The following is a 21,349-nucleotide window of genomic DNA, read 5'->3' as shown; positions in this document are numbered from 1 at the left end:
ATTGAACTGTTATATTTGGGCTGCACCGCTTGTTCCACGTCTGCTGCAACAGCAGCGAGCCATTAAGTATTTATAAGAGCTGGATGTCGTCAGCTCCACAGAGCTGAAACGCAGGCACACATGCTTCCAGCGAGCGTTTGCTGCCACTTGGTGTTAAAGGTGCAAATTACAGATAATTGTAAAGAGGTGGAAACTGCCTTACATGTTCTGTCTAATAAGTCCTCTAGACATGAGTCTGTCTCTGTTTTTGTTTGTCTAAAATGGACACACAGTGTATGTTCAAATTCTGTTTTTCTTTCAGATTTTTTGTTGTTGAAAAAAAGTTTGGAAAATGCTAATATTTGCGTAAGATTGTAAAGCATGGTCATTTCTTTTATTGTTAAACATTTTTTCCTTTTATTTTTAAGTACCACCCTTTTCTGCAAAAAAACAAAAAACAAACAAGAGCTGCATTTTTCACTCTACAAGCCTTAGATAGCATGTTAAATGTTAACACTCATAGCAGTATCAATGGAATAAGAATGACCAAGTATGTCTTGTTTGGAAGTGTTGGCAGGAGAAAGTGTCTACTCTCTAAAAACAGCATGGCAGCATTGCTTAGGTTCGGAAAGATGCCCTTAAACCCTATTTGAAATTATTACTACCAAAGATGGTTGTACAAGCTACTGAGCAATGGTAATGTACTTAGTTTTTTACACATTGCCACACTGGGTTTTGGCTTAGTGTTTGTCAAATAAATAATGACAAGATGTAATATGTCATACACTGTTATTCATCTCAGTTTGGATTTAGATCATTTTAATTAAGGCTCAAATATTGTTCCTCTTGAGCTTTTCGTCATCATCATTATTAATTATTGTTAATTACATCTGTGGCACTCTAAATGCCATTCACAGTATTTTTCTTGAACATAACCCACACCTTAAAATGACATCAGGGAGTTCTGCTGGAAAGGTCAAGCTAGCCCATATTCAAGTAAACATTAGCTATAATTTCACAATAAAAGCACACACACGCACACAGTTTTCACTTGGCATAGCTGCATAGGGGCAATGTTTTCAAATATCCCACGAATGATCCTTTTAAAAAGAACCAAAATAAACAGGAAAAAATTAAGATGCCAAGTTGATGTATTCTACAAATCAAATTGTGAAAAGTGCCTCAGTCAAAAAATAAAAAATGACTGACCAAACCAGTCCAGAGGACCCAACAGACCGACGTTACTGTTGTTAACTACAACTGGATTGAAAAAAACAAAAAAACAAAAACAAATCTATGATGTGACTTTTTTTTTTACAAACTGGGGTGAAAAGGGAAATTGGAATTTAGAAGAAACAAATAGCCACATTTAGTATCAGCTTATCATGGATTCATATTGCAGTCGTACAATATGCAATACCGGTATATACACTACATATTTGGGCAACATGAAACAACATGAAACTTCTGGATAAATCAAGTTAATAAAGCCTGGAGGTTTACCAGTTCATGTTGAGAGACGTTTCAAGTATTTCCTATAATCTTATTGTTAATATTTTTTTAAAGACTGTCAGTAAAGACGAAAGAAACATAAAGAATAATAAATGGTCAGTTTCTTGAAGCAATCCCGAAAGAGTTACATGTTGCATGAATTGTAATATTACCATTAATATTTATTCTAAAATAAGATTCTTTAATGTCATGTTAGCATTATGTTGGGTAGTCAATATGGAGTTTTATTTTGAAAACAGGAAGTGAATGATCGTGAATTGGGTGGAAAGTGTTTGCAGAAATTTAGCTAGGAGCTTAGCAGAGGAGGTGTCAGTCTCCAAAAAACAAAGAGGTTGTTTGTGGGAGCCGCAGGACCTTCGCTGTTGTCGTCAGGTCACGACCCGCTAAGATGGCAGAGCTGAGGCACCGTGGACCCAAAGACAGCGACCCTACGTTTCAGCAGCAGCCGTCAGAGGACAAGGTAACGTTAGCTTGGACTCAGTCCTGCCATTTAGCGGTCCTGACGCTAACTAGCCACCGAGCGATTTGAAATTCCCGTTACACTGTGACTGGTGTGACTAAGAAAGGTCATGTTAGAATGAATAATAAGGCATGTTTAAGTTTTACAATGCTGTCGTCAATTTACTCTTATAACCACATCTTACAACGTAAAAGCTGTTAAAAGCATCTGAAAGACGCTATACAAACCATCCGCCAAACTACTCAAATTTTAAACTTGATTGGCTGGTGGTACACACCGTCTTCCTGTGTGTTCGTCCGCTGCGAAAACAACAGCAAACCAAATGCAAAAGTTAAAATTTCATCGATTCTGGAGCTGCCCTTTTCACCTACGTTATGCCGATGTGTATAGCAGCTGGTCTTGTCCAACAAAAACCCTTTGAATACATTTGAAGACGCTTTTTCTTGAATGCTAAGAAGTCTACCAGAAAATCCAAAAATAATAAACTTAGATTTGTAAGGCGTGCTGCAAGCTAGCCACATACGCCGTTGCACACAGAGGTAAATAAGCGATGAAGGTCTCCATGTTGGCCCTTTATGAGCTAGCACCGATGCTAAATGTTCAGCAGCAGCGTTAAGCTAAACGTTTTATTTTGTTTGTGTATTTATTTATTTATATTTGTAAATTTTGGTTTGATATGACCGATAGCGATGATGTTCGCGAGCCCTGCTAGGCTAAAGTGTTTAGTAGCTGTAGTTACATTAACAACCACTGCTTCGCGTCGTAGACTGATGGGTAGCACGATATTATAATTAATCTCTCTTAACAAACTGTTATTAAGCTGTTTCAGTCAGTGTGAGGGGAAATAAAAGCAACATTTATGAGTTCAACATGGACGATGCGTGGCATTGAATGAAGAAAGGGGCGTGGTGATAGACGTGTGGATATCTAGGACGAGATAATTACAGAAAATTGGAGAGTAGCTGAAAGCAGTTGGAGAAAGTAGTGGAAGCATTAGTGACATCCTCACAGCGAGCCACACAGGCTAATGTAATTTTCCAGGGAAGGGCACTGTGACTGGTTTAACGTGTTCTTTATTATTTACTTTTTTGCCATGACTTGTTTAAGAGCAGCCTACCTCATGACCTTGAGCTTGCAGTTGTGCAATCAGGTGAATAATTTGTATTATTTTCGATAATAATAATAATGCTACAATTCTGATACAAAAGTATCCATTTTATGTCCACTTCTGCTGAAATAAAAGAAATTGACACTGACAATACAGAATACCCAACCAGATTATTTGCAGTTAACTATTTATCAGTAGTTTGCCTGAGCAGAACCAGGGTTTATTTGAAAAAGTCTAGCTTGGTGGAGGCGCACATGTGGACAAACATTTGTAACTCTGTGTAATATCACGCAATTTACTAAAGAAAAAGTTGCTCTAAAGACAGTTATATTAGCTGATGAAATTACTTTTGTTGAGGTAGTTTTATGGTGGATTGCATAATTTGAAATATAGTGAAATTCAGTTCACAAGTGCATGAATGCTTCAGTCTTTGATTAGGTTACATAACCTCATGGTATAGCTGCAGTGTCTTGATGACGTCAGTAGAGTTAAACTGTTTGATCACAGTTGTCTACTTTGGCTACTTTCCAGCATGGTGAAGCTAGATCACAAGCCTGCACTTTTGTATCTGCCTCCCTGTGAAGGAATCGCTTTCCTCTTTGCACGAAAACCATAAGATCCAAATAAAAATGGCCTTTTATGGCTGACAGAAGCAGCCTTTTCTAATCAGTTAGAGATTAAAGAAAAAACAAACCCAGATGTGCAAGACAGCATAAAAGGGAAGAAGTGTTTATGTGAAAGGAGCGTCTATTTTTAACTCAAGCATCCTGAATGACGGATATTGTCTCCATAGAAACCAGGAAAAGGAGAATGGGCCTGTGTGTATGTGGATTCTTGTGTGTGCTTCTGCATTCGTCTCCTGGGTTTTGACTTCTGGGTGGCAGTGCACACTAGTGACTGTTTCATATAATTTGAAGGGAACTTAATTAAATTTTCTAAGTCTTATAAAACATACAATGTTTTTTAATATATATTTGGCTGACTTGTAACAAACATGATGCAGCCAATCAGGGAATCACTATTTTGTTCACAACATTAACATGCGATCCTCAACCTCTGGATTAAATCTCTCTTAAAAAGCTTGCAAACTTAACAGAGCAGCGTTTTGTTATTAGAAACTTTTCTACTTGAAGTTCTTGCTCACAGGAACTGTTTATCTTGAACCAAGTTTTTAGTGTTAATATGTTGGTTTGAATAACAGAAAAAGTAGGGTTACTTACCAAACTCAGATACAGAGACCTTGGCCTGGGGCGTGGGCAGATGGAGAATATCAAATTAGAGGAGCACTGGTGTGATATTAGTGTAAAAAGCTCAAATAAGTCGTTCTTGCTCTCTAACTTGTGTGTCTGTGTGTCTTCAGTGTTACTTATAAGTATTTATTGCATCTAATAACCTGTTACAACCAACTCCATTAATATTATTTGACTTCATTTGTCTCCTGGATGCTCCACTGCTACTGTAACTTGTATGAGGAGCAGTAAAATGAGGTGCACTTAGACTGAGATGAGGAAAAGAGAAACTGTTATGACTTTAAATATCACACAGTGCTGAAGTTAGACTAGAGAAGATAAATTCGCTGAATACATTTTTAATACTTTTTATTTTGGTCCTGTTTTCATTTATCATTTAACTGATCATTCAGATTTAGTCAATTTATATTCTAAGATATATTTATTTGCTGCATTTTCTTTTATAAAGTTACCAAATCCGTGTTTTGAGCCTGATATTGTTCATGTCTCGTCCTCACTGTTTTGGCAGACTTTACGCTAAGGTATCTATATCTTGTCTGTGTGGCTAAGTAAATGTAGAACAAAGTGAAACTGAATTAAATAGAACATCTCACCAACATGTAACCAAACGTCTCATCATGCTAGTTCATATTGGACTGATATCAATATTTGAGTGATGCATGCCTAACAAGAAGTATTATTATGTATTAAAGCCGGAGCCCGACTAATATAATATTTGGTGATGTAAACGTCCAGTATACGGGCAGATTTTTTTTTTTTAAAGACACATTGTTATTTGTTTGTTTTTAATCTAATAAATATCCAGCTGTAGTATGGATTATTTGCCAAATTGTGAATGTGAGACCAAGTGGGCGTCACAAAACCACGTCAGCCATCTGCTGGGTGAATCTGATGCGTCAACTCCAAGCCTTATTTGGTCACCAGCAGCAGAGAGTGCAGCAGGGGATGAATGAGAAGTGAAAGAACAAACTGCCTTAAAAAACCCTCTCTATTATTGGCACAGGAGCGCTAACCATCCATATTTTTTAGCATTGCCGCTATGGGGGGATAAAGATCAGTCAGTGTTGTAGGCAGGCCTTCATTAGCAAACAGATGGTTTTGAGAAATCAACAATATGGATGGAGATGATTTGGAGCAGTGTTTAGCCTCCCACACACGACTGTACACTGACAGTCCATTAATCATAATATGTTCATCTCAGATGAAGCCGATGCTTTTTTTTTTTTTCCTGCTTTTTTTCCACACAGACGCACCCTGAGCAAAATTTGTTGTTCGCTCTAAACCACTTCTCAGAAAACATTGCTCTGTTGCTTTGTATTTCTCCTCTTGCACAATAACTCACTAACGGACATTTAGTATCCATCCATCCATCTCTCTCGGGAAAGAAAGGGGATTACGCTTCTGCGGTGTGTGTGTGTGTGCGCTACAGCGAGAAACGGTAACATCTGCAGCACAAAGTTTGTTACAGAAGTTTGAGTGAGAAAAAGAAGAGTATGTTTATAGTGGTAGCTACTGCAGACGAAAGAGAGTCTAATGGACCCAGACCAGAAAGCTAGTTACCAGCCACGAGCCAAACTATTGTTTATATTATTCTATTTTATTCTATTGTATATAGTATTTTATTTTATTGCATTCCAGTGTTTTCTAATTTCTGCTACATAACTTTGCACTTTTGCTGTAACGAAACACATTTCCCAGCTGTGGGACTAATAAATCTTATCTTATCTTATCTTATCTTATCTTATCTTATCTTATCTTATCTTATCTTATCTTATCTTATCTTATCTTATCTTATCTTATCTTATCTTATCTTATCTTATCTTATCTTATCTTATCTTATCTTATCTTATCTTATCTTATCTTAACTCGGAACACTAAGCATTAGCCAGAGGTATCTGTACATCGGAGCCGGGGGATCTGGCGCTAAATCTGCCATTCTGATACTTACGTGAACATACAAAAAGTATGCTTTCGATATGGAGGGAAATATGTCTCAAAGTGTTGCAAATGTGTTACAAGCAATGATTTGTACATATTTGTTTCACACTGGGACTGAAACGCAGCTTACATTTGCGGATCTGTGTGAAGCTGACAGCTTTAAATTAGTCTCAAAACTCCATGTGGGCATGCGATGTCATCTGCGCGTATCAGGCGATTCGTCCACATGTATTTAAGGATTTGCGAACGAGCAAGAGACACGATACATGTAGTTTTGGACACTTGATGCAATTTTACTTTATGCTCAGGGCTGGATGGTTGATTTCTGCCTGCGGCTTGATGAGAAAACAAGATGACAGCACACTGAAGTGGACTGAAGTCATAATTGCATACAAATAGTTTTCATGATTATTTGAAAGTGGGACTCAAATAGACCTGCAAAATGATGTTTTATTTGAAAGTAAGCCTGCACACGTCGGAGCTGTTTTTTCCTCTCTTCTCGTTTGTTAAACGGATCTTAAAAAGTAAAAAAGGTCTTATTATAAAGACTTCTTAATATTCTTGCATTAAGTATGTAATAGTAAGCATTATCCTCTCCATATTCCATCTGTCCATTTGTTACACACCCACTATCACCACAGACACACACACACACATATGCGGCTCTTTTTCTCCTAAAGCAGTAGCCTAGCATCACTGTTTTTGTTTTTAAATTGTTTATTTTTGATAGTTTTATAATACATTGGTGCTGTGTGAAGATGGAAAATATTACAGATGCCAGCAGCCAACAAACATCTCACGTATTCAGTTTTTTTTTTAAAGTTTTTTTTATTTTTTAATTTTTATTTTTTACTGAAACTGTTGGAGAAGAACCACTTCACTGTTATTTTGAAATTGTGTGGTGTTTTCACAACCACCACCTCACCTCAACCTGAGTAACTGGCAGAACTGAAAACATCTGTGCAGGTTGACATGCTGTTAGTTCTAACCAGCCTGGTTTTCATGCAGTAATGGTAATAAAGTGTTTGTGGGGTGGGGAGTTTTTAGAGTTGCATATGTTACCATTTTGGGTAAAGGTGGTGTTTTTTTTTTTTTTTTTTTTTTTTTGTCACATGTGTCACAAATGTGTCATATGAGTGTTGGGCAAAAAGTACCAAGAGATTACTTACCCAGGTATTTTATCGCGTGATCACAGCACCAGCTCATTGCTCCTGTAAATATGTAAAAAAACAGACATGCATCATATTCCTGGATAGCTCAGAGAGAAAAGGTAAACTCTCCTAAGTTCATCCGTGATCTATGATTAAACAGCACATATCTAAATGTTCTGTTATGGTTATATTAGAATAGTTCCCTTTCAGAGCCAAATCTTCCATTTCTTCAAGTTCTTCTCTGTTTTTGTCTGTTTGCAGGGTTCGGACAATGAACTGAAGGCAGAAAAAGAGGGGGTGTCAGACAGTGAGTCCAAAGTGGACTCTGGTGTCCCAGAGGTGCCGGTCCCTCCTGACGACACCCCTGAGGTTTTAAATAAGGCGCTGTCTGGACTCTCTTCAAGGTATGCTGAGTATCAAAGGAAATATAAACTGCAAGCTGTTTGCAGTGTGTTTTAAAGCTATGAACGTAAAGATGCGTCCTCTTCCTAGGGCCGGAACACGCTCAGTCTTGTTTATTGATATCGAACACCCCCATTGTCTGTGTACTGTGAGTTGCTATGCGCTCATTTTAAACCCACCTACCTAAACAAGAACCCCGGGTTTTTTCTGGACTGCATGTAAGGCTACGTCCACACGTACACGGGTATTTTTGAAAATTGAGATTTTCTGTTTTTTTTTATTTTTTTTATTTTTTTTTATTTTTAATTTATTTTTTTAAAATCCCGTCCAGGCTGCTAGGAACATGCCAAAGCAACAGTTAGCGATATATTTCTATCCGTGTAGAAATGTTGGCCAATCAAAAGTCTAGAAGCCTGGGTGGGAAAGAGTAAACAAAGATGGCGCATAGAACTCAGTTCTGCTTCTATGTGTGGAGGGACAGTAACTGTGTTGTATATGTAAGCATTTAAACATTGCAGAGAGTAAAGTTAACAGTATTGTCTAAGTCCGCTATTGTAGAAATCCATTTCACCGAAACGATAACGTGTGACGTGAAAAAGGCGCACACCTTTGACGCTGCGTTTTCTCTGTTTTCCTCGTCCAAACGTAAATGCAACAATGGAGTTTTTGAAAATCTCCACCCTGGCAGGAGTTTTTAAAAATCTCTGTTTTCAGTGACCGAAAACGCCATTTACGTGTGGACGAAAGGTGCAAACGCATAGAAAAATCTGCGTTTTCAAAAATACCCGGGTACGTGTGGATGCCAAGCCGCGTTGCCACCGTGGAGGTGTCATGATTCATACAAAGGAATTCCTCGTCACATATTTGAATGATTTTGGCCTTTTTGATAACATAATATAAGTAAAAGTTTTGGCCCAGGCTCTTTCAGTTGTGCTTACGTTTAAAATACAACTCGCTTGTTGCTTTTTTAATTTTTTTGTATTGTCATTTTGCCAGTGTCATGTTTATGTCTTTTCTTCAGATGGAAGAACTGGTGGGTGCGAGGCATCCTAACACTAGCCATGATCTCCTTCTTCTTCTTCATCATCTACTTGGGCCCCATGGTGCTTATGATGATTGTGAGTACAAACTACTGATTTGTCCTGCTTGACTTGACTTGTCATTCCACTTTTAGAGCCATCGTTTGTGATTTGAGACAAATTAAGCTTTTTGATACAAAATTATTTCAGTTAAGATGAATCGTGTTACGAATCAGACTTTTTCTCACTGAGTATATATAGAAGACGTGTTAATGTTCAGAGCTACTCTAAGCAGCGCAGTCAGTTTATTTTTTAAAGAAAATTAAAATCATAGTATTGTGGATTAAAGAGGATCCAGTTTCTCTAATCATTTGCAGGATAGTTGGCTCCGTCATCAGGGAATACCCTGAAAATAGGCCTGTCAGCCATTTTGTGTCAGTAGGACACCATACTGTGTCACACACACTGAGTTGTGCTCAGGGTTTTTCCTGCACAGAGTATTTGGTGCCCTGCAAAGAGGTTTAACAGAGCCAGTGGAGAATCAGCAGTGTTGTAATAATGATCTTTATTAACTAGTTTTGTTTATTGTGGTCTTATTTACACAAGTGTGATCCACAGTGTTGCTCATCAATACATTCAGACTATTGGACTGTGGAATATTCATCCATTTCTGTCAGATAAAGTAACCGGTATCTTCTACTGTACTTTGACTGATCTTGCCATGTTTTCTGTCACCCCAAAAGCCCGTTCTGGTTTGTCCTATCAATATTTTGCCTTTGTGCTGCTGACACAGTGTTTTATCTACGCAGGTCCTCTGTGTCCAGATAAAATGCTTCCAGGAAATCATTACCATTGGTTACAGTGTGTACCACTCCTACGACCTGCCGTGGTTCAGGACATTGAGCTGGTGAGGACACAGACACACACAGTGTTCACTTGGCAAGACAAAGAATGGGATATTAAAAGCAAATGTCCATGTTGGCTTCTTTCTTATTGTATTGTCTCATGTTTTTACTTCGTTACAGATGTCCTGAGGTTTGTTATCAACCCATTTTAAATTAGCAGTATCTTAAAGATTATACAGTGGGGCAAAAAAGTATTTAGTCAGCCACCGATTGTGCAAGTTCCCCCACCTAAAATGATGACAGAGGTCAGTAATTTGCACCAGAGGTACACTTCAACTGTGAGAGACAGAATGTGAAAGAAAAATCCATGAATCCACATGGTAGGATTTGTAAAGAATTTATTGGTAAATCAGGGTGGCAAATAAGTATTTGGTCAATAACAAAAATACAACTCAATACTTTGTAACATAACCTTTGTTGGCAATAACAGAGGTCAAATGTTTACTATAGGTCTTTACCAGGTTTGCACACACAGTAGCTGGTATTTTGGCCCATTCCTCCATGCAGATCTTCTCGAGAGCAGTGATGTTTTGGGGCTGTCGCCGAGCAACACGGACTTTCAACTCCCACCACAGATTTTCTATGGGGTTGAGGTCTGGAGACTGGCTAGGCCACTCCAGGACTTTCAAATGCTTCTTACGGAGCCACTCCTTTGTTGCCCGTGCGGTGTGTTTTGGATCATTGTCATGTTGGAAGACCCAGCCTCGTTTCATCTTCAAAGTTCTCACTGATGGAAGGAGGTTTTGGCTCAAAATCTCACGATACACGGCCCCATTCATTCTGTCCTTAACACGGATCAGTCGTCCTGTCCCCTTGGCAGAAAAACAGCCCCATAGCATGATGTTTCCACCCCCATGCTTCACAGTAGGTATGGTGTTCTTGGGATGCAACTCAGTATTCTTCTTCCTCCAAACACGACGAGTTGAGTTTATACCAAAAAGTTCTACTTTGGTTTCATCTGACCACATGACATTCTCCCAATCCTCTGCTGTATCATCCATGTGCTCTCTGGCAAACTTCAGACGGGCCTGGACATGCACTGGCTTCAGCAGCGGAACACGTCTGGCACTGCGGGATTTGATTCCCTGCCGTTGTAGTGTGTTACTGATGGTGACCTTTGTTACTTTGGTCCCAGCTCTCTGCAGGTCATTCACCAGGTCCCCCCGTGTGGTTCTGGGATCTTTGCTCACCGTTCTCATGATCATTTTGACCCCACGGGATGAGATCTTGCGTGGAGCCCCAGATCGAGGGAGATTATCAGTGGTCTTGTATGTCTTCCATTTTCTGATGATTGCTCCCACAGTTGATTTTTTCACACAAAGCTGCTTGCCTATTGTAGATTCACTCTTCCCAGTCTGGTGCAGGTCTACAATACTTTTCCTGGTGTCCTTCGAAAGCTCTTTGGTCTTGGCCATGGCGGAGTTTGGAGTCTGACTGTTTGAGGCTGTGGACAGGTGTCTTTTATACAGATGAGTTCAAACAGGTGCCATTCATACAGGTAACGAGTGGGGGACAGAAAAGCTTCTTACAGAAGACGTTACAGGTCTGTGAGAGCCAGAGATTTTCCTTGTTTGAGGTGACCAAATACTTATTTTCCACCCTGATTTACGAATAAATTCTTTACAAATCCTACCATGTGAATTCATGGATTTTTTTTTTCACATTCTGTCTCTCACAGTTGAAGTGTACCTCTGGTGCAAATTACTGACCTCTGTCATCATTTTAAGTGGGGGAACTTGCACAATCGGTGGCTGACTAAATACTTTTTTGCCCCACTGTATATTATAGCAGAATTACAATGAATCATCAGTGCTGTTTGATTTGTAGCAGTAGTGGTTTATAGTGTAGTGTAATCCTGATATTCACTATGCCAGGAAACTCAAACTCCTTGGAACACTGTTCTCCATGTACAGGTGTAAACTTTTAGCTGTCTGCAGTTTTCATGAAGAGAAGTTAGTCAGCCTTGTTGATTTATTTGTATTTGTGTTTTTCCCCCCGCTGGCATATTGAATTCAGAGTCTGATTAGCTGCTGTGACAACACCATCAGCTGCGTACATTTACTCTAACCCTTTGAATTACAGGTACTTCCTGCTGTGTGTGAACTACTTCTTCTATGGTGAGACCGTGACAGATTATTTCTTCACACTGGTTCAGAGGGAGGAACCCCTTCGCATCCTCAGCAAATACCACCGCTTCATCTCCTTCGCGCTCTACCTCACAGGTAGAAAGACACAAAGTCCTGCTGTAGATTCTGTGTTAACGTCATCATGCCAGCTGCCCACAACAAACATTCTTCCAAGTTATTCAGTAATGACTTATAATAAATGTTTATTACACTAAAACAAACTGCTGAACATGAGATAAGTGCACAATCAATAAACAGACATTAGATGCAGTTTACATTGTCATAGCAACCAGAAGTGTCAAATTTCTTTTAAGAGATGTCAGTGATTGGTCAGTCTGACTCAACAAAATACATTTACAATCAGTAATATTTCCATGAGTCATTCAACTGTTCAAAGTTTTATTGTTGTATGCACAGTAAAGAAAAATGTTTCCCTGTACAATGAAATTGTTCCTTTACTATCACCAACAGATGCCGAACAGAAAAACCCACATATATAAATAGAAAAAATGCTCATTTTAAAAATAGAATAAAAACAGTTATGAATACTGCATTTGATAAATACATTAGAGATGAAAGAGGAATCTGAGTTGCAATAAGCTGTGTACATATTTAGAATGCTACATCGTGTGTGTGTGTGTGTGTGTGTGTGTGTGTTGTAATTCTATTTCAGATATCTCTCAAGGTTGTTTCTTCAAATTTGGTATTTTTGGTTATAACCAGTGAATTTATATATTAATACATATCATATTATTCAGTTATGTTATTTGAGTTTCAAGTGATGTAAACTAGGACTTGACTGATTGGTGGAAGCACACAGGCATGCTTTGATGGAAAAATGAGTCTCAAGGTTTTATATGTTGGTTAGTTCAAAGCTTATTGTTTCAGTTACTATGCTAACTTTAGATGTTCCACTTCCTGTACTTCTTTGTCAGTTAGTAATACATTACTACTATAGCTTCTTGCTGATGCCAAACAGGATGTGGGGAGGAAGGAAGCACCCAGACTGTCTTACCTACTAGATTTAAGGTGCAATTGAATGGCCCGTTATGACTTTGAGCACAAATGCTCTGAAGCTCGTGATTTGAAGTGACATTTAATGCAGAGTTTTGTCATCCTGTACATCTTAATGTCTTGCTTGAAGAAGCTTTACTGTCAGTCTGAAGAGTCCAGGAAACCAACAGCGTCAGTATGTCTGAGTCAACTTCCGTTCAGGCCACATTTTCTCAGATATTCTTTGCTTTACAACATCCTCTCGTTTCCTCAGTCACGTAAAAGAAAAATATTCACTGCATCCTAAAGTAGGCATGCTGTGAAATAAGTCAAGCTAGATTGAATCAGTTTGACCAAAGATGACCTTAAGGAGGTTTCCTCCTCTTTACAGATGCTGTTGGTCTGTGTGTCTTAATAAGTCGTCCTGTTGTTGCAGGTTTCTGTATGTTTGTGCTGAGTTTGGTGAAGAAACATTACCGCCTTCAGTTTTACATGGTAAGTGCTGCCCTGCATACTCCGTGCATCCTGCCTCAAGGCTACTGGCTTATTCATGAGGCTAGCTAAAATATAAACCCTCAAGTAAAAGGGAAATTGGGTCAGAGACGGATCCTGCAGAAAAAACCCCCCACTAGTACATTCCACTTTGATTTGGCCATACCTAATGTGCCTGCTATTTCTGTCAGATTTGTTTTACTGTTGGCAGGTTATGAAATGTTGTTTCCTTTGCATTGAGAGCAACTTTGACCTCCATTTTGTGGAGGCCAAATCCAACATGTAGAATCATCTCCAGACCTGCTTAATCTAAGCTAATGAAAGAATAGCTGTAGTTACAGTTGAATCAATAAAAATATTGAATTATGTTAAAAAAAAAAAAAGACTTCCTCAACAGTTAGCGCAACATATATCTTGAATACGTCTTTGTCACAGTTCAATTCAGTTCAGTTTTACCACAACAACAGTCGCCTCAAGGCGCTCTATATTGTAAGGTAGACCCTCCAATAATACATACAGAGGAAAATCCAACAGTCTTTTTTGGTGACAGTGGGAAGGAAAAACTCCCTTTTAACAGGAAGAACCAGAAAGAAGAACCAGGCTCAGGGACGGGCAGCCATAGTTGAAATAATGTTGTCGATGTACCAAAGTAAAAGGATCCAGCTGTGTGTTTACAGTGGGGCAGGTTTATGTTGAAACACTAGTGGTCTTAAGAAAAACACCCGAATGGAAACACAGTAACAGTTTTTTTTTTTTGTTTTTTTTTTGGTAACACAAAGGCTTGTAAAAACCATCTAAAACATGACCAGCAGGTACTAATACAATACAATACAACTGTATTTATATAGCACATTTAAAACAAAGTGCTTCACAACAAGGTTAAAACATAACAAATATTTGTACCCTGTTATGCTCTTATAGACTAACAAGTGAGAAACGCTAGTTAAACAATCAATACAGATAAAACTCTTCTGCGTGACACTGATTATAAACAAAATTTACAGAGCCTGTGTCATTGTCCAAAAATGTATGAATTTAACTACACGTCATTGATCTTGTGCCCGTCTGCACAGTTTGGTTGGACCCATGTGACTCTCCTGATTGTTGTGACCCAGTCTCACCTCATCATTCACAACCTGTTTGAGGGAATGATCTGGTACGTTAAAGGCTCCTTATCCAATTCTCTAAATCTAATTAAAATTCAGTTATTTTGCACCTTAATGCAAATATCCATACACCTGCCATGTAAACTGTTCTTTGTGTGATCAGGTTCATTGTGCCCATTTCTTGTGTGATCTGTAATGACATCATGGCCTACATGTTTGGTTTCTTCTTTGGGCGAACCCCTCTTATCAAGGTTGGTTATTTTGAACGTTTGAAGCTGCTTAAACATGGAATGCAAATACATAAATGTTTAATGTTTTTAATATAATGTTTATTGTGAATTATTGATGCATGTAGCAAATCACCTAAAGGCTGTTGTGCTCTGTATGGTGGTGTATGATTTCTTTGATACTGGCTGTTGCAGCTGTCGCCTAAGAAGACTTGGGAGGGCTTCATCGGTGGATTCTTCTCCACCATAGTTTTTGGAATCATGGTAGGATGTGAATTTTATTTATTTATTTTTTTCCTTTTAGCTCTTAGCGGTGTAGCATTCTGTAGGAGCTGCTTGAATATGCAAAGTGGTATTTATCTCACAATGAATTATGGTTAAATGGAGTAAAATCAGCTGTGTAGGGCAGAAAAACTCACTCTCCTCATGTCATATACCAGCCGCACCTTCCTGATTTAGATGCCTGTTTAAGCTGCATCTTCTCAGCTCTCACTCTAACATCATTGCGACTGCTTCCTTGTGTGGGTGTCTGCGGTTCTAACCCTGCTGCCACCCCATCGTTTACCTGTAGGCCTCGAGGGGATCATTGTTCATCACTTCAGTTTCTGTATGTGTCATATTTCCGGGGCGTAATGAGCTCTGAAGCAAATCATTTCAAACACAATGTGTTTGTCTCAACTTAGTTAAACATGCACTCATCACAAATGTTTGTGGCTGAGACTCACGCTGAGGTTGATTGCTCTGAGCTCTGGATATCTTTAGCTTTAGCCTCTTTGGCTTTGGTAGCTTTTTTAAAATGCCCATGTTCAGCTGGGTGAGGGTGTATTAAGTGTAGTTTTATACTGGGTTTGCTGTAGCTGTTGTTGTCTCCAGTCACAGCGTCTAGTTTCCATACTAATGACACATTAATGCGTTACTGGTGCCGGCACTGTGCACATGCATGCACAAACTCCTTTGTAATTGGTCATGTGGGAAGGCTGACTGGCTGGGCCGAGAACACAGGAAAGCAGTCAGTTCTGATCTCTGTCCAGTTAGTTGGTGACAAGTGACACGATTGAAGCATAACTTTGCTCTCTTCACAGCTCTCCTACGTCATGGCTGGCTATCGCTACTTTGTGTGTCCGGTGGAGTTCAACAACGACTCCAACAGCTTCCAGGTGGATTGTGAGCCATCAGAGCTGTTTCAGCTCCAGGACTACTTCCTCCCCAGTATGCTGGAGTCTGTCACCGGATGGGTAAGATTCAGTGGCTATTTGTTGCGGTTCATCCTGTGCCAGTATTTAGGCTTCTTACAGTCCTCTCACCAACACATTAAAAGTATGCAGAGCTTGTAGAATTTTATTGAACAGCGCTAAAGGAAACCTTACAGCCTGTTACAGCTTGAAACACAGTATACAAAGTTTTATACCCACCTAGAGCAAACACAAGGCAATATCTTATTAAAACTGTCAGGCCCAAGTTGTGAGTTTCAACAAGATTGGATGTAACGTGTCCTATGTTTCCACAGACCACAGTGCGCCTGTATCCATTCCAGATCCACAGCATTGCCCTCTCCTCCTTTGCCTCCATCGTGGGACCCTTTGGTGGCTTCTTTGCTAGCGGCTTCAAGAGAGCTTTCAAAATCAAGGTATGGATGTGGACCAACAGAAACTATTCACCACACATAAGTTGGATGTGGCCTATGATTATCAAGCAGTGTTTGTGTTTCTTAAGCCATTGTGACACTTTGTTCTGGGCCATTTTTGGAAAAGAGAAAGAACCTACCACGGAGTAGGCTCTGAAAGAGATACAGAGCATATAAGCAAGGCTTTTAAAAACGCACACACGCACAGAATGTCATGTCTTTTGTAGCTTTAAGCTTGTATGTCATCTTTCAGGATTTTGCAAACACCATCCCAGGTCACGGAGGCATTATGGACAGATTTGACTGCCAGTACCTCATGGCCACATTTGTTAATGTCTACATTGCTAGCTTCATTAGGTAAGCATATATTTATGAAGTTTAAAATATAATATAATGTATTTCATCTTGCTTGTTGTCAGTCTTTGTCCTTTACATGCTCTTTATGTTGCTTAAGCAGCGTTAAAGCTTGTAATAAAACCTAGTAGTTCAGTGTAAGCTAATGTTCACCGTCTGCACAGACTGAAGGGATGGTTTCTGTGAAGTGAGGTTGAATAAGGCACATCCAGGAGAAATTGCAAATCTTGATTTGTCAGTTTCAACTTTTGTGGATATGGTGAACGTTGCAGACATGGACCACAGCCTTACATTTAATAGCCTATTGGGCTAATAAGTAGACCAGGAACAGAAGATCAGGAGAAATGATGAATTTATCTGTGATATGAGGAGAATCAGTGGTCTTAGTGACTGCTAACATTAGTTAAGGTGGGCTTATTTAGCAGTACTGTGCAGTTAGCTCTCTATGTTTAACAGCAAACAATAACTTGCTACTCTTAGCTTTTAAAAATACAAGACAAACGCATTCACACGAAGCGCTTCTCACTCCTACTAATCTCCAATAAGGTGCTCAGTATTTACAGTAGAGCTGGGCGATATGAGATTTTTTTCATATCACGATATGTTTTTTTAATTTCAGGCGATAACGATATCTATCACGATATAAGCCAAATAACTATATTTGTAAGATTTAAATGTGCCGTTGCTCACAAGTAAAATGTGAAATAATCAGCAGCTTGTTTTTATTTAAATATTTATTTCCCATAATAAGTTCAACAGGGTAGATGTACTTAAGGAACATGAGACTTTTTCAGATAAATAAAGGCAAATATTGCAAACTACACAAAAGGCAGCCGCTAAAGCGTTTAAGTTTCAAAATAGAACAAACGAAACAGACTAAATTGTCAATTCCACTTAGAAACAAAATATTAATTCTAAAAATAAATCTTAGTTTGTTTTACAGAAGAACAGACAAAACTGACTAACTTTTGTCAATATCAAATAAACTGAGAACTAAAAGGAAATTCTCAATCTCTCCTTGTTGTATAGCTGAGCTTTTCAAACAGTTTTAACAGTTACTTTAGTCTGACAAAAGCCGAATGACGAATTAGCGCTTCCAGTCAGAGACTGAGGCTACGTCCACACGTACACGGGTATTTTTGAAAACGGAGATTTTCCGTTTTCGTTTTAAAAAATAATCCCGTCCACACATAAAGGCAGAAATGAAGAAAAACGCTGCTAGGAACATGCCAAAGCAGCAGGTGGAGCTAGATTCCTAACCGTGCAGAAATGTTGGCCAATCAGAAGTCTAGAAGCCTCGGTGGGAAAAAGTAAACAAAGCTGGGGCATAGAAGCAGAACAGAGTCGTGTGTGTGGACGGACAGTAACTGTGTGTATATGTAAGCATTTAAACACTGCAGAGAGTAGAATTAACAGTAACAGTATTGTAGAAATTCATTTCACCGAAACAATAACGTGGCGCAGTGTGACGCATGCACCAGTTTATTGTATTTCCAGACTTGCTTTCGGCACAATTTACAGTGCACGCTACTCTGTTTTTTGTCAGACTTGAAATAGCCGAAATACCTTCACACTACGGAACTTCTATGGCTCTTCCGTTCGACAATCTCTCCGGCGTTGGAACCGTCATCTGTTTTCTCTTCGGTCACGCTCGGTTGATTTTTCTAGTCGGCACACTCATTTCCTCCATTACCCGCTGGCTGCTTCCCAAACAAACACACGTGCGGCTTGGCACTTGTGCTGTACGTAACAAGTCACGCGACGTGACGCTGCGGCTGTGATTGGTTCGGCTCTGCGCTACTTAGTTTGGATTGGCTGACCTTTTTTATTTTTTATTTTTTTATTTTTTATTTTTTTAAGAGGACAAGAGCGGCGAGGTCTATCGCGATAGCTTAATTTCTCTATCGAGTAAAAGTTATATCGCGATACATATCGTTATCGTTCTATCGCCCAGCTCTAATTTACAGTGTATAATCAGTATTTAGTAAAACTATTTGCATGACAGATACGGAAGTTTTCAAAGCCTCAGGCTCAACTTTTAAATGCCACTGATTCTCAGTTCTCAGTGCATACTTTTTCATGTGATTCTGTTTATTTTGAAAAGTCTCAACAGGATCTTGAGCTTTATTGTGAAAGGTTAATGTGGAAAATAAACAAGCAGACACGCGATGGTTTTACTGTCGTTGTTGCTATTGACAACACATAAAAACAGGCGCTTGTCCATCCTTAGTGTGGTTATATTAAATATAAGAGAAAGAGAGAACTTTAATAAATTAATATAGCCACTACAGTGACCATCAAAACGATGAGAAAATATTGCTGTAAACAGTTTATTTTGCGACACCACGAAACAAACGATAGCGTGAAATGAAACATAGACGTTTTTATATCGTCATATCGTTATCTCGAACAGCCCTACCCTCTTGCTGTATTTACTTTTGTTTCTCCTGCCCCAGACACCTGACCTATGAGCAGACTGAACATTTTCAGCTGATTCGTAGGACACGTTTTGGTTCGCTAAACACAGTTAAATTTTTCTGTGTGAAAACAAACTAGACAATAAAAGAAAAAAATAAACGACAAGTTTACAAAAAGAAAGAAAGAACTACAGGTGTGAAAACACTCTAAGGTGGTCGTGTCCATCATGGCGTCCAGTTCAGAGACTTGAACCAATCAGCAGACTCCATCCCTGCACTCTCTGCACATACACCCACACAAATCCTGAGGCAAACCAAAAATCACACAGTGAGCATGGATCATAACACATTGCATCACCTGACATGAATCAATAGGTCTGTGCAGTTTTCATACTGTACTGTTTATATCCTGTTACTGTATGTACAGAATAGAATAAGTCTCCTGTTACATATAAACATGGTAAAGAAAAATTGGGTGATCACTACTTTAAATGTACACTTTTTCATTTGTCTGTTAACCTTAATATCTTTGCAGAACAATTAAAAAAAGTCATACTTGATAAAAGATAAGTGTCATATGCTAGTTGGTCTATAATTGTATGTTTAGTGGTTTCTTTGCAAGTTTCTGAAAGACTCATCGTGTCTCGAATCAACATGTTACTAATCAACCAACTCACTGTATTTCCACTGGTTGAGCAGATGACCCATAAGCCAAAGTACACTGCAGAGGCCAGGCTTTGAGTCAACCCACTCCCTCCCTACACCAAACCTGCTTTTCTGTCCGCACTCTGTACTGCATTTAAAATAAGTCTTATAAGTTGTGTCCCCACCTTTTTTTTCTTAGAAATTATTTTTAAAGGCAGTGGTTTCTGGATAAAACTTTAAGTACATTTGTGCCTAAGCATTTCTCCACCTTCTTTCAGGGGCCCTAACCCCACCAAGGTGATCCAGCAGCTCTTGGCCCTCCGTCCAGATCAGCAGCTCTACATCTTCAATTCCCTGAAGGCTCACCTGACCGAGAAAGGCCTGCTGCCAGCGCTGGAGGAGGCCGCCGCAGCTTAGAGCCGCCAACAACCACAGCTTGCTCGCCCTAAGAGGAGGGGAGAGACGGGAAAGGAGGGCAGCGGCACCCAGGGAGCCCCGCGCACCCCTGGAGCTCTGGGAAGACTCAGTGCTTTTGCGTGAGCGAGAACACATCCAAGAAAAACAAACCGAAAACCACAAAATCGACAGCCTTGGGTCATTCCATTTCATGTGGGTGTGGGAGTCATGCTTGTCTGTGTTCCTACAGTCTGTGAATCATGTTTCTGACACCAGTGTTTTCAGGTTGAGTTTGTGAATTACTGTACTTTTACACATTTCCATTACCATCAACCTCTATCTAGTTACACTGTTAAACAAAATGTTGGTTTGCTGTACATTTCTACCTGTACACACAATATCCTCTATATATACCTTATTATTAATGTGTGTCGATATTTTATTGTTCTTTTTTTATTATTTCAATGCACTGCTCTCAGCGCTGTTACTCACTGTATTCTTACTCTACTGCACCCTCCCTCTAATTTAAGGGTAATTTTCTTTATTGTGAGTTTTTCTATTTATAAATAGATGTTTTTATATTTGGTATGGTTCTATTATATCTTAATGTTGTCTTTTTTTCTTTCTTTCTTTTTTTTTTTTAAAGTCAGGCTAAATTCACCATCGCCATCTGCCATGTACATTTTTTGTCTTTGTTTTTTTCTGCCATTCATCAAAGCCTCTCATGCTTGGCCAAATCTTTAAGACGTTATTGTGCCGAAATCAAAGGTGAATGACTAAATTAGACTTGAAGGGGACCTCTAATGCTTTGTTCCAGCTCTTGGATGGTAGCTTTATGTGATTCACAATTCCTTATATATCCTACCCCAGGCCTTGCTGCAGCTCCTCAGTTCATTTTCGGAAACGAGTTGTTTCAGCTTCCTTCCTTTTTAAACTTTGTTCTGATTGGCTGCTGCGCATAAACAGACTTTATATCACACTGAGCCAAGAATGGGGGGGAAGCTTTCTAAAGCCAGACAACTCCCAGAGATTGCACATGCACTGACCTCATGTTTGAAAGGTTAGCCATGGTTATTAATGTATGTATGTGAGTGAGGGAGGGAGGACAGGTCCACTTTAGGTCCATCAAGTCTTTGAGTTCAACTATTGGTGGTTTTGTGTTTACGGAGCATAAAAGCTACATTATCATCTTGTTGCTGTTCAGCAGAAATGATGTCACAAATAGAGCTGGCTACGTTTGTTTTA

The 21,349-nt window shown here is 39.1% G+C and overlaps 1 protein-coding gene across 1 annotated transcript; it reads left to right on the top strand.

The window, feature by feature from the left end:
• Window positions 1-1,724: 1,724 nt before the first annotated feature.
• On the top strand, window positions 1,725-21,349 carry cds2 (CDP-diacylglycerol synthase (phosphatidate cytidylyltransferase) 2). The gene is made up of 13 exons (XM_026186771.1): window positions 1,725-1,951; window positions 7,660-7,802; window positions 8,822-8,918; window positions 9,629-9,726; window positions 11,807-11,946; window positions 13,280-13,338; window positions 14,409-14,491; window positions 14,605-14,692; window positions 14,864-14,932; window positions 15,751-15,903; window positions 16,176-16,295; window positions 16,546-16,649; window positions 19,987-21,349. The coding sequence occupies exons 1-13, from the start codon at window positions 1,880-1,882 to the stop codon at window positions 20,123-20,125; spliced, it is 1,365 nt and encodes a 454-aa protein (XP_026042556.1). The 5' UTR covers window positions 1,725-1,879; the 3' UTR covers window positions 20,126-21,349.

Source organism: Astatotilapia calliptera, chromosome 12, assembly GCF_900246225.1.
Source record: "Astatotilapia calliptera chromosome 12, fAstCal1.2, whole genome shotgun sequence".
Classification (NCBI taxonomy): Eukaryota; Metazoa; Chordata; class Actinopteri; order Cichliformes; family Cichlidae; genus Astatotilapia; species Astatotilapia calliptera.
The sequence above is the reverse complement of the archived record's forward strand: the minus strand, read 5'-3'. Positions and strand labels throughout refer to the sequence as shown.

Bases quoted from the DNA above. Each gene is read 5' to 3' on its own strand.
- cds2 (XM_026186771.1), top strand. From the start codon at position 1,880: ATGGCAGAGCTGAGGCACCGTGGACCCAAAGACAGCGACCCTACGTTT. The intron at 9,727-11,806 runs GTGAGGACACAG...TTTGAATTACAG, and splicing joins TGGTTCAGGACATTGAGCTG to GTACTTCCTGCTGTGTGTGA. The intron at 14,492-14,604 runs GTACGTTAAAGG...TTGTGTGATCAG, and splicing joins CTGTTTGAGGGAATGATCTG to GTTCATTGTGCCCATTTCTT.